We start from the raw sequence: 12,384 nt of genomic DNA on the forward strand, positions 1-12,384 counted from the left end.
ACGTCTCCCAGCATGGTAAATCATCACATGTTCACGTCTTGCCGTGATACCGGGTTGCTCATCATGACAGAGTAATTCATATCTTGTCAGGATATGAATTTCCCAAATAACAAAACATATCCTACGTTTGCACATGAATGCACACACTTATCTTTACATTAACTAACACACGAACCTCAATGTTTTCCCTCTAACTCTATTATATGCTAAACATCCTCTTTGTCAGCTCACTTTAAGTGAATAATTAGCAAAGAGACGATTAGCCTCTTAGCTCTGGAAACTGTATACTTCAATAACTTACCTAGTTACCAAGATTGATCTAACACCATCAGTGACAAAAGATCATACTCAGTTGACTTTAAGGAAACGTAAAAAGCTTCATTGCTTCAAATTACACTATAACATCTGGTAGTCAAACAAATAAATAATCTGATGTTCAAGAGTAAAGTCTACACTCATGCTACTAAATCTATAAGGAAGTGTGTGCAAAGCTTTGAGTGATGTGTTCACATCCGCATGCTTACATGATAATTTGTAACAAGTTGATTGTTTAACACGTTCACCATCTTAGCTTAGCATGATACCATGTGCCAAAATACAGAATGATGATTATCTTACGTCATAATGGCTCTCGGCACCTACCTTCCTCCGCAGTATCCTCAAGCTGATTATCCTTCAGCTGCAACACATTAAATGGAAATTCAAATTGGGGTAAAATCAGCCAAAATTGTTTCTTTGTTAAAAATAAACCAAAACATGTAGGCACAAAGCTAAAGCCTTTTTCAGACACGGAATATGTAACATTGCTGGTTTAAGCTATAGTTCCCAACACCATGATGGAAAATAATTCCCAATAAACCGATTTGACATAGAAAATACATTTACTCTAGACAAAGAAAGGCAGAGGCATTTGTTTTTCGTGTTTTCGTACATCCTTTTTCAATCTGAAATCTGCTTTTCGTTAGTATTTCATTTCATTTTCAAACCTTTATTTAACCAGATTGGTCCCTTGAGATCATAGATCTCTTTTTCAAGGGAGACCTGCAGCAAATAGGTTCCACATGAAACAAGCATAAAACAATAAAGGACATCATACATTATATTTACAGGCTACATTTACATAGTTATCGACATTTACAAGTAGCCTACCCATGGTATCAAAAAGCATTTCACTTAGCCTAGCTTTAAAAACATGCAGAGGAATGAATCTGATATCAGGATGGCAGTAAATCTACACATCTTCTGTCATAGACTGAAAACTGATGCACCTTGGCTAATAAATCAAATGAAAAAAATATCACATTTCTGAATGTAGCACCTAAAAAGTGTTGGCTTATTTTAAGCAGATGCAGTAGCACTTTAAATTGTTTTTCTTACTTAAAGAAAATGTCCTGGCAGGATTCCTACTTTTTTTATTTCTATCTTCATGGTTGATTGCACTTATTGTAAGTCGCTTGAATGTAATATAAAAATGCCACTATTTGTCAGTTTCTTCACAACTTACCTTTGGATTCTGAGCCGATGTCTGACAACTTCTGCACCAGGTCATTCCTGTTTATTTTCTGGAAAATCTTCTTGGTCACCTCCAAGGACTTTTGGCTGTAGGTCTGCGACATCAGATCCACCAGGTCTAATCTGTTACTGTTCTCCAGTTGGCTGCATGAGATGCGTGGGAGGCCTGCGAGGACGTCACTGTACTGCAGGAACCACTTAAATCTGTTGAACTCTTCCTGTCCCAAATCTTCCAGCATTTTCAAAAGCCTCTCTTTTGTCGTTGTGATTGATGCCACCTGAGGATTTAAAAGTGAACAAAGGGAGTTATTATTGGGGTATAATGTCATAGCTGAAAAGCTCACCTGAATGCAACATCAGTTGTGGGAGGACCATCAAATGAAAGCTGTTTTGATTGTTTTTACTCACCCCCGGCATCTCATCAGAAGAGTGTTCCACTGAAGAGAAAGCAATTAAAAAATATTGTATGAATGATTGATTGAACATCTTACTTCCAACACTTTGTAGAGACTATTTTGATTCAAATAAATACATTACAATGGCTTTATCACAGAATGATCAGAAATGTTGGCAGCATGTCAGCTTTCACAAATGTTGTGAGTAATTTAATAAAACCCCAAAATGTAGCTAGTTGGGTTTATGTTCTCTTTCCTGTCCTGTGTTTCTGCAGTTCTAAAAACTCCAACAGAGTGACATATCTTCTCTCTAGCGGATTGCGTCAATGTCAGGAGCCAGTACAGATGTATTGCTCTCCATTTTGACACAGCAGACAAATTACTTTCATTAATCATTATATTAATTAAATCGGGCTAGTTTTACGTAGAATTGCTCCACCTGGTTGTAAACCAAAAGTGTTCTCAGGGTGTGTGCAGTTCAGCTGGCAGATGTGTTCACAGACATCTTCAACAGGTCCCTGCTGCAGTCTGTAGTCCCTGCATGTTTCAAACACTCCATCGTTCCTGTCCCCAAAAATAATAAAACCACCAGCCTCAATGACTACCGCCCAGTGGCACTCACCTCCATCATCATGAAGTACTTTGCGCTGTTAGTCAAAACATTCATCACCTCCTCCCTCCCTGACTCTCTGGACCCCCTGCAGTTTGCCTACAGAGCAAACAGGTCCACAGACGCCATCACCCTCACCATCCACAGTGCCCTCTCACACCTGGACAAGAGGAACACATATGTGAGAATGCTGTTCATCGACTACAGTTCAGCTTTCAACACCATTGTGCCTTCAAAGCTGGTCCTCAAGCTCAGAGACCTCGGGCTCAACAGTGCCCTCTGTTATTGGATCCTGAACTTCCTGACGGGCAGACCCCAGGCAGTGCGGATGGGAAACATCACATCCTCCAACCTGACCCTCAACACCGGAGAACCTCAGGGCTGCGTGCTCAGCCCTCTCCTCTACTCCCTGTTCACAAACGACTGACCGAGTTTACCGACGACACGACCGCCATCAGCCTGATCACGACGGCGTACAGAGAGGAGGTCAGAACCCTGATATCTTAGTGCCAGGATAACAACTTCCATCTTAACGTCGGCAAAACCAAGGAGCTAATTGTGGATTGCAGAAAGCAGCAGAGAGAGGGACACGCCCCTATCGCCATAAACGGTACTACTGGAAAGAGTCAGCCGCTTCAGGTTCGTTGGTGTCCATATCACTGAGGAGCTGACATGGACTATCACACAAACACCATCACCAAAACAGCTCGACAGTGGCTCTTCTTCCTCTGCAGGCTGGGGAGGTTCAACATGGACTCCAGGATACTCTGCAACTTCTACAGGTGCACGATAGAGAGCACCCTGACCTTCTACAGGTGCACCATAGAGAGCACCCTGACCTTGTACAGGTGCACGATAGAGCATCCTGACTGGCTGCATCACGGCCTGGTATGGCAGCTGCACCGCCCTCAACCGTAAGACTCTACAGAGGGTGGTGAAAACTGCAGCACAGGACCAGGACGGAGCTGCCATCCATGGAGGACCTCTACTCCCAGCGGCTCAGGAAGAAAGCCCTCAGGATTATCAAAGACCCCCATCACCCCAGCAACAAACTGTTCTGTCTGCTGCCAAATGGCAGGCGGTACTGCATGCAACAGGACAAAAACCACCAGACTCAGAGACAGTTTCATCCCAGAGTCCATAAGACTATTCAACACCTAAGCTTGCAGAATTTACATTTTTGTTGTTGTTTTTCCATATATATATGTTTTTATGTGAAGTAATTGCACTGTTGAGGAACCTGCGATCTAAGTTTTTCATCCTTAACAACACCATAGTTGTGTTTAAGTGATGACAATACATCTTTGAATCTTGAATCAAAGGTTGCTTAAAAACAGCTTTTCTGTAGCACTGCACAGTCAGACAACAGAAAATAACTTGCGATCCAATGGACCAGTAACGGAGGGTTGTCCACCTGTCTCTTTCACTGCAAAACTATCTTACCATCTGAATCACCAGAGTTTCGTAACTCAACTGAAATACAGAACATACAAAATATGTATTTTTCATATTTCTTTTTCATGTATTGTATTCTCATCAACACGTTAAAATAATGTTAATTTTTTATATGTTTGGACATACAATGGGATTGGGATCTCTTTAATTTAATATAATCCTTTTGCATAACACCTTAGTTAATTAAAGGTAAAAGACAGATTTAATTATTTATTTTTTCATATGGTGTACATTAAGTAATAATTCCTACTGACCTTTTCGAATCACACAGCTCCATACTGGTGGTAACTGTGGTTCCCCGTTGTTAAGTTGAGAGAGTGTAAGGTGGAAGTTACTGTCTGGATTCTCAAAGCCCACGTCAAAGAATATTGGGTGTTGCTTTTCTTGGCTATCATTGGTGAGGGTTATTTTCTGTGTGAGAAGAAACAAAAAATAAATAACAGAGAGAGATGATAACATGAGATGTGAGGGTCAATATTGAATAAACTAAAGATTTAAGTTGTTAAAAAAAAGTGAATTAGTCACATGGCCAACAGAAATGATGCTGCTTATTTCAAATGGAGAAGTCCTTATTGTTGAACTTAAGTTTGATGGTATATGCATGCCTCTTTTTTTACTAAATTCACAATTTGATCTGCCACTGGTAAATTACAAGCATATATTTTCCCACATTCGCTCCCCTAGATTAACAGATTTTGGCAACTGAACCATAGCTAATTCTTCTGTATGTATGGGATATCTTATTATGTCTTTATTAAACAAGGACCATGCATAACAATACATTAATTACAAAAAGGGAAGAGATGATGTATGGTATAATTTAGCTATTAGCTCATTTCCATCTGCAGTCCCTGGGTAGGTAAAAACCTAATAATAATAATAATACTTTTATTTTGGGGGGCGCCTTTCATAGCACCCAAGGACACCTTACAGGGCATAGGGGCAATATAGGGAACAATTAAAACAGTGGATTTAGTGAGATATCAGCCGGGGTAAGACAAGACAAACAACAGTAAATGGACTACAGAATAATCAACAAAAGTGCAGATGTATGAAATAAAAATACCAGCATATTTTACGCTCAGCTCGAAACATATTCCAATGCCTGGTGGTTGTAAATTAAAAAGCTGATGGTGCAAAGGTAATCCACCTCAGTGGGATGTTTAAGACTAGTGGAGATCTTGAGGTTCTGACTATTTGTGAGTTCCCTTGATATTGATATATTAAACAGTAGCCATTTTGACGTCTCACTGCAAGGTTGACACAGGTATTATTTACAAAATGAATAACTGTCCCATTTGAATTAGTGTCACATCCATTCTAGTCTAGTCAGCATTAGCAATACCAGGAACCTGGCCCATCTACATGAAACATAATAAAATAATATTCACAATGAACAGATCAGATTGCTGACTGGCAATGCAAACTGTACCTCTGGGAAAATCTTGTCTGTTGTTATGTCTGCTGTGAGGTTGAAATCTTGGTGCAGCGTCAGGCCCTCGTTTGGGCGTGGCTTTTCGATAAATCTGAAGTCTTTTTTTTTCTTGTCGATGGTCTGGGGAAAGAAATCAATCTAAGAACAACCCTGCTTCAAGTTTACAGTAAGAAACATCTGTGTTTAAAATGCATTCATGAAACAATAATGTTTTAACAACAGAGTATTAGGGTCAGTATCTAGAAAAATAAATGTTTATTTTAGATTTTGTTATTTCAGAATAGCTACTGAGGAAAAGGTCATGATAAGAAAGTCATACCTTCGAAAAAAATGTCTTTAACGTTTTGAGAGTAACTAAATAAGTGAGATCAAACCAAGCTGCAGCGTCATCGACAATTACCACCGAATAGGTCTGAGGCACGTCTGTGATTGTATTTAACATTTATAGCAACATGTGAAACAGTTAAATTGGCTTAAATGCTTTTCTGTTTGAAGCAGCTCTCCATGGAGCAGAACTTTCCCTCGAGTGATAATCTAAAAAACGAAATGATATCTCGCTTGATAAGTATTATCAGGGAACACATTATAACACAATGAAAAGTATAAGGTTATATGTCAACCATGTATCGATCATTGAGAGTCATGTTGCAAACATAGCTAGCTCTGTTTGTAGGGACTTGGCTTGGCGACCAGAGGGTTGCAGGTTCAAGTCCCTGAATGGATAAAGTGAAGAGTGGGGACTGATACTTTGTGAGGTGGCAGTTGGTCTCCTGGTCATGCTGAGGTAACCTTGAGCAAGGCACCAGAGCCCCACACTGGGCACTGTAATATAGCAGTCAACTGCTTCTTGTTTAAGGATGGGTTAAAGGCAGAGACTAGAATTCACTGTGTGCGGTGCTGTGTTCAGGTAAGGAAGATTGGAAGTTGATTGTATTAAAATCCTCCATTACCATAACACACAATAGGACCCTTTTCAGATAATATTTCCTTCAAATGTTTTCCCTCACTTATGACTTTACTCTCATAACAGGACTACTTTAAGAATTAAAGATGTTATTTTCATAATTTAGCCCAAATACTCCATTGTAGGTTTTGATTTCATTTTGAATGTGTGACAGTAAGATATTCAGTAACCTCTTTGAGAGCAGGATCGAGCGGGGTCAGGTAAACATGAAGAACGGTGCAGGATGCGTAGGCTTTTGAATAAATCAACACGTTACAGCGTATCTTTGGTGGAATGCACAAATTAACCATTTTCATCAGGACGGCTCTTAGAGAGAAAACTGGTTCACACAGCTTGACATGGGACGATGTGACTTCAGACACTGTTTCCACAACATCTCCACAGTCATCTATGTGCAGGACTGCAAACTTTTGCAATATTTCAGGGATGTCATCTGCATAGTATGAAGCACAATAAATGAATGTGAATAAAACAATTGCATTGATTATTTTGTTATTTTCCTCCATGATAACTTACCTATGCAGATCCAGTGTGGCAGGTACACTTCAAATAACTTCCCAGAAATCACTGTGATGTCTATCAGGGGACCTGCAGGCATGTATCTCATCATTTCCATCCTCTTCATGGGTTCCTCCGAAGAGCAAAACTGGTACTTAAAGCTGACCTTGTCCTGACAGACCCAGCGCAAGCCTGAGACACTGCATTCAAAGTTTCCCGCTTCAGACTTTAGGCTAAAATATAATGAAAAAAATAAAGAGTTTGTATTTGGTACAAAATGTAGCATTAATACTATTGGGGAAATATTTGTAGCAGATCTTAGTGTTCTCTCTGTGAAGAAATCCCAAGACCGAAGCTTCAGTGTTTATTATATTTCCAGTTTGATAATATGCAGTATTTAGGAAACTATTAGTACCTGTAAGTTGATGCCTCATCTTCATCTGTACTGTTCACCTCAGGTTCAAGTTTAGTCCAGCCACTGGAGTCCTTCTGCAGAGGCAATCATTTTTACAAATAAGTGAAGATGTGTCATTTGGAAAAATCACATAAATGATCAACAAATAACTGAATACATAAATAAAATGTAAAGAACTACCGTCATTTTTCCGATACCCTCAAGATCTAAGCTTCTTGAAGCCCCTTGTGAAGAAACAAGACTTAGTATAAAATGATGTTACTATGAAAAATTAAATCTATGCCCTTTAGAACTATGTGCTACATAGCGCTGATGTAGCAATAGAGCACATTTGTTATGCAGGAAATACTGGTGAGTGATGTCTTTTTGGAAGCTTGAAATAATCCAATAAAAATACACTTGACTTTTCACACCTTTGGATCCTAAAGTGATGTTTGACAACTTTTGCTCCAGACCATAATCTTCTTTCATCTTCTCTAAAATCTCCATTGTCACCTCCATAGACTGTTGGCCGTAGATCTCCACCATCAGATCCACAATCTCAACTCTCCCCGCCGTCTCTAATCTCTGACTTGAGATTCTTTGGAGGCCACGCTTGAATTTCTCGAGCTCTCCGTGACTTAAATCTTCCAGTGTTTCCAGAAGCTTCTCCTCCAGTGATGTCACGGTTACTTCCTAATGGATTCAAATGTCATCAGAGGGAATTAAATGTAATATCTCCACTAGTTGAAAACATTTTCCACCTCTTTACTGTCAACATTTGCAAACTGTAAAACCTAAATGAGAGCCGTGTTGTGTAAAGTGTGTCTGATGTGATATGACTCACTTCCTTCGGTGGATCGGACGGATGTTTATCTAAGGAGAAAACCAAGGAAAAGCCTCATCATGACTGATTCAAAATCAGATTATCAACGACTTCTTAAAGGAAAGGTTGTTTTTTTTTACTCCTCTAGTCACAAAGAATCGAAGGTTTTTAATAATCGGGAGCCGTGTTCAACAACAGGAAAACGATATAAGCTATATAACTGCATGTATATAACACTTTCATTTACAAACTCCCACATAACTCGTGCAGTATAATCAAAGTCTCATTCATTCAGGCACTAGCTCACTACTTCTGATGTGTGGAGAAGAGTAACGCATTTCAAAGTATGAGACTGTTAATGCAAAAGTGTTTCAAACAGTGAGGTTGTTTTGGGATAGTTGTGCTGTTATTAAACACGCCCCCGATTTACTTAAATTCATAGAAATGTCTACATTGTTTGATTTGTTACTCACAGTGGAGTAATTAATTAAAGTTAATTATTCCTTAAAATTAAAAAAATAAAATACAAAAGCATTGCAACAAATACAAAACTCATGACTATTAACTCTTCTGTGTGATGGAGCAGTTTTTGTTTTCTTTCTCTTACCTTTGAGTCTTAAGATAGTCTCTGATAATCTCTCCGCTAGATCAGTTCTGTCCATGTCCATTAAAACCTCCCTGGTCACCTCCACAGACTGCGGACCACAGGTCTCCACCATATGATCCACCAGCTGGAGTGTACGTTCTGCCCAATTGGGATATCCATAAGAGAGGTAGGATATGCTCTTCTGGAAGTACGTGAACGGCAGCAACCACTGAAATCTGTAGCGCTCAGGAACACTCAAATCCTTAAGAGTTTCCAAAAGGATCGGTTTCTCTGCTGCAATTTGTGCCTGAAAAATGTAACGGATGTGTAAGAAAAGGTGCTATTTCTTCTAAGATCTCTCAAGTCAAAGACACACTAACATCTGTTTTATTAAATATGTTTAGCTTTTTTCTTGACTAATGCACATTTGTATATGAGTGTTCAGACTTCAGTCTGCTAATCTGATCATAACATCAGTGGAAGAAAAATCATTTTGACGGAAGAGATCAACCTTAAAAATGGTTTGGTTTGCATCATCATCTTTATGTTCAAGATGGATATGGTTAACAACTTGCATCTATTGAATGCAAGCTGTGATGTGTAAAGTCAGACTCACTCCCTCGGACTGTGCAGGTCGATGTTCATCCACAGAGTACATCTCTGAAGAGAGAAAATAAAGTGAATGTCTAACACACAAGATCCCAGCAACAAAACTAAACTACTTCAACTTAAAACATTCTGTTTCTTGTTGAGACTATGTGTCGGTGGCCTTTTATGGTATTTTAATTATTTCTTTAATGTTTGTATGGATTCCTGTCCCATGTTTTTTTATACTTCATACTTCATTTTTTTCATACTGAAATATAAAATGTATGCAAGGTTTTTTCTTCTTCTTTGTCTTACCTTTGAGTTCTGAGCTGGGCTTTCTCAACCTCTGCCTCAGATCAGTCCTGTTAATGTCTTTCAAAACCTCCATGGTTATCTCTACACACTGTTGGCCGAAGATCTGAATGATCTCTTCCACTATTTGTGCTCTGCTTGTTGAGGAACTCAAAATCAAAAAAAAATATCTCGGCTTCTTCTTGGAGACAATTAAATCCAGGGTCTGCTTGAATTTCTCTAGATCCTCGTTTCTCAAATCATACAGAGTTTCCAAAAGCAGATGTTTAACAGCTGCCATTGTTGCTACCTGAAATAATCAATACATTCATTAGACATGTATATTTGCATCTCATCACAGTTAATGTTTCCCTTTAACTAAAATCTTCCTGCTTTCTTACAGTGCAGACGCTTTTCTGCTTGCTCTTGCCTCTGCTTACTTTTTATGCTGATTTTCCTATTTTTCTTTTCTGAAAACTTCGAGCAGCGGCTCCTGGACATTAACTGATCACTGGGACAGTTATTCTTCGTAAATAGATGGAGTGTTTCAGCCATATTTCAATATTTTTACGACGACCTCAGTCTTATAGTAGCGTGGCCTAGCAACAGATAAAGTCTGGTACTGCAGTGAAACAACAGTCAGAAGTGCTGAAAGAAGACTTTAAATGTCTGTTGGAAACTGTCAGCTCTCTAAATGCGGAGGTGTTCATCAGTGGCCCTCTACCGCCAGTCAGAAGAGGAGTGGAGAGATTCAGCAGATTGTTTGCACTGAACACATGGCTTTCAACTGCCTGTACTGACCATTCTGTCCATTTTAACTTTTCTGGGACCGCAGACATCTTTTTAAGGCAGATGGAGTTTGCCTGAACAAGACAGGAGTGAAATTGTTTATCTCTAACATATTCAACTGCCTGCGTCATCAATCTGTTCCCTCTGCCAAGGACAAGCAACAAGAGAAATCAAAACAAGAGAAAGACACAACACATCTCGCAGAAAACCTTGAAAAAGTATCGCTGCGCCAGCCTGAGGAATGTCTTGATTATGGGAAACCTATGACACAAATGAAGGCGTCTCCACCGCCCTTCACCCCCCCTATCACCTTTGAGGATACTCTTCCTTCACCCCCCAGCTATCTCTACTCTCCGTTTACCCTTTCACCCTCGCCCACCCTCCTTGAGTTTGACCACATGAAGGAGATACAGAGAGTTGGCACCAAGTCCTTCCTGGAGATCAATTAGCGCATGAAGGCGATACGCAGGGTTGGCAGCATGTCCTTTACCCCCGCCCCTCAACGACGCCCACCACAATCACCGAAGCAGAGACGCGCACCATCTCCCCCATCTTCATCACATCATCTTCAAGACAGCATCTGCGGTCTCCGAAGCCTGATAAGGATGTGTGTGTACAAAACGCAACAAACTCTAACTGATATGTGCTGGGTCCAGGCTCAAGGGCGTATGGCACTCTCAACTCTTTCCAGGACAAGCCGGGGCCCTGCCTGTCAGTAGCTTTGCTGATATCTGTGTTGATAGGTAATAGATTAAGAGCGGTGAATCTTAGAAACAGGAAGCGCTCAAACGTTTGTGTGAGTTTATCGAATTTAGCAGTGATTCCATGTCAGCCACAGCTTGTCACAAAAAATCTGACTGATAGTGTATCGAACTAACTTAAACTAGCTTTTATTACAGATACACGCTTTACAACATCAGGAAGATACGTCCCCAGCTGACACAGAAAGCGACGCAGGTTCTGGTCCAGGCTCTCGTTATCTCACGCCTAGACTACTGCAACTCCCTCCTGGCTGGTCTACCTGCATGTGCCATCCGACCTCTGCAGCTCACCCAGAATGCAGCGGCTCGTCTGGTCTTCAACCTTCCTAAATTTTCCCACACCACTCCGCTCCTCCGCTCCCTTCACTGGCTTCCGGTAACTGCTAGAATCCACTTCAAGACACTGGTACTTGCTCACCATGCTGCCAATGGATCTGGCCCTTCGTACATCCAGGACATGGTTAAACCGTACACCCCAGCGCGTGCACTACGCTCTGCATCAGCCAAACGACTCGCTATACCCTCGCTGTGAGGGGGACCCAAGTTCCCATCAGCAAAAACACGTGGGTTTGCTATCCTGGCTCCAAGATGGTGGAATGAGCTCCCCATTGACATCAGGACAGCTGATAGCTTGCACATCTTCCGGCGCAAACTGAAAACTCATCTCTTTCGACTCCACTTCGAGCGATAGATTTATTAACAAAGCACTTATATACTAATAAAGGACTGGCTTATCTAAAGCCAGTTGAGTAGCACTTGAAATGTTTGGCTCTATGAAACCTGATGTACTTATATGATTCTGTTTTCTTCAAGGTTGTGTCTTCCTGGTCGAATGTACTTATTGTAAGTCGCTTTGGATAAAAGCGTCAGCTAAATGCAATGTAATGTAATAATGTAATTAAATGTCAGGTCTTTGGCAGGAAAAACGTTTTTAATCAATGATTTTATCACTGAGCACAATCTCGATTTTATGTTTTTAACGGAAACTTGGATTGATCAAAATAACAGTGCAGCTGTTCTTTTCGAATCAACAACTCCGAACTTCAGTTTTATGAGTCAGGAAATAATGCATAACAAAAGGGGGTGGAGTTGCTATTCTGTTCAATGATTCCCTTCAATGCAGGAAGACATCTTATGGGAGCCTTGCTTCTTTTGAATATGTGGCCCTTCAGCTGAAATGCTCCTCTCGAGCTCTGTTCCTAAATATCTATAGACCACCCAAATACTGTGCAAGCTTTTTTGATGACTTTACTGAACTGCTGTCTATAGTGTGTATTGAC

General features: G+C 40.3%; 1 protein-coding gene across 1 annotated transcript in view; it reads right to left on the reverse strand.

The window, feature by feature from the left end:
• Positions 1-12,384, reverse strand: part of LOC117536366 — a 31,627-nt gene that overhangs the window by 2,652 nt on the left and 16,591 nt on the right. The window contains exons 20-33 of the mRNA XM_034201206.1: positions 9,579-9,864; positions 9,292-9,335; positions 8,697-8,982; positions 8,111-8,139; positions 7,698-7,959; positions 7,465-7,508; positions 7,285-7,358; positions 6,888-7,102; positions 6,542-6,804; positions 5,405-5,527; positions 4,227-4,383; positions 1,921-1,949; positions 1,505-1,790; positions 643-679 (exon numbers count right to left, since the gene is read on the reverse strand). Coding sequence (XP_034057097.1) covers positions 669-679; positions 1,505-1,790; positions 1,921-1,949; positions 4,227-4,383; positions 5,405-5,527; positions 6,542-6,804; positions 6,888-7,102; positions 7,285-7,358; positions 7,465-7,508; positions 7,698-7,959; positions 8,111-8,139; positions 8,697-8,982; positions 9,292-9,335; positions 9,579-9,864 — 2,109 coding nt within the window. The 3' untranslated portion in view covers positions 643-668. The remainder of the gene's footprint in view (positions 1-642; positions 680-1,504; positions 1,791-1,920; positions 1,950-4,226; positions 4,384-5,404; positions 5,528-6,541; positions 6,805-6,887; positions 7,103-7,284; positions 7,359-7,464; positions 7,509-7,697; positions 7,960-8,110; positions 8,140-8,696; positions 8,983-9,291; positions 9,336-9,578; positions 9,865-12,384) is intronic.

This window comes from Gymnodraco acuticeps, unplaced genomic scaffold (genome assembly GCF_902827175.1).
Source record: "Gymnodraco acuticeps unplaced genomic scaffold, fGymAcu1.1, whole genome shotgun sequence".
NCBI lineage: Eukaryota > Metazoa > Chordata > Actinopteri > Perciformes > Bathydraconidae > Gymnodraco > Gymnodraco acuticeps.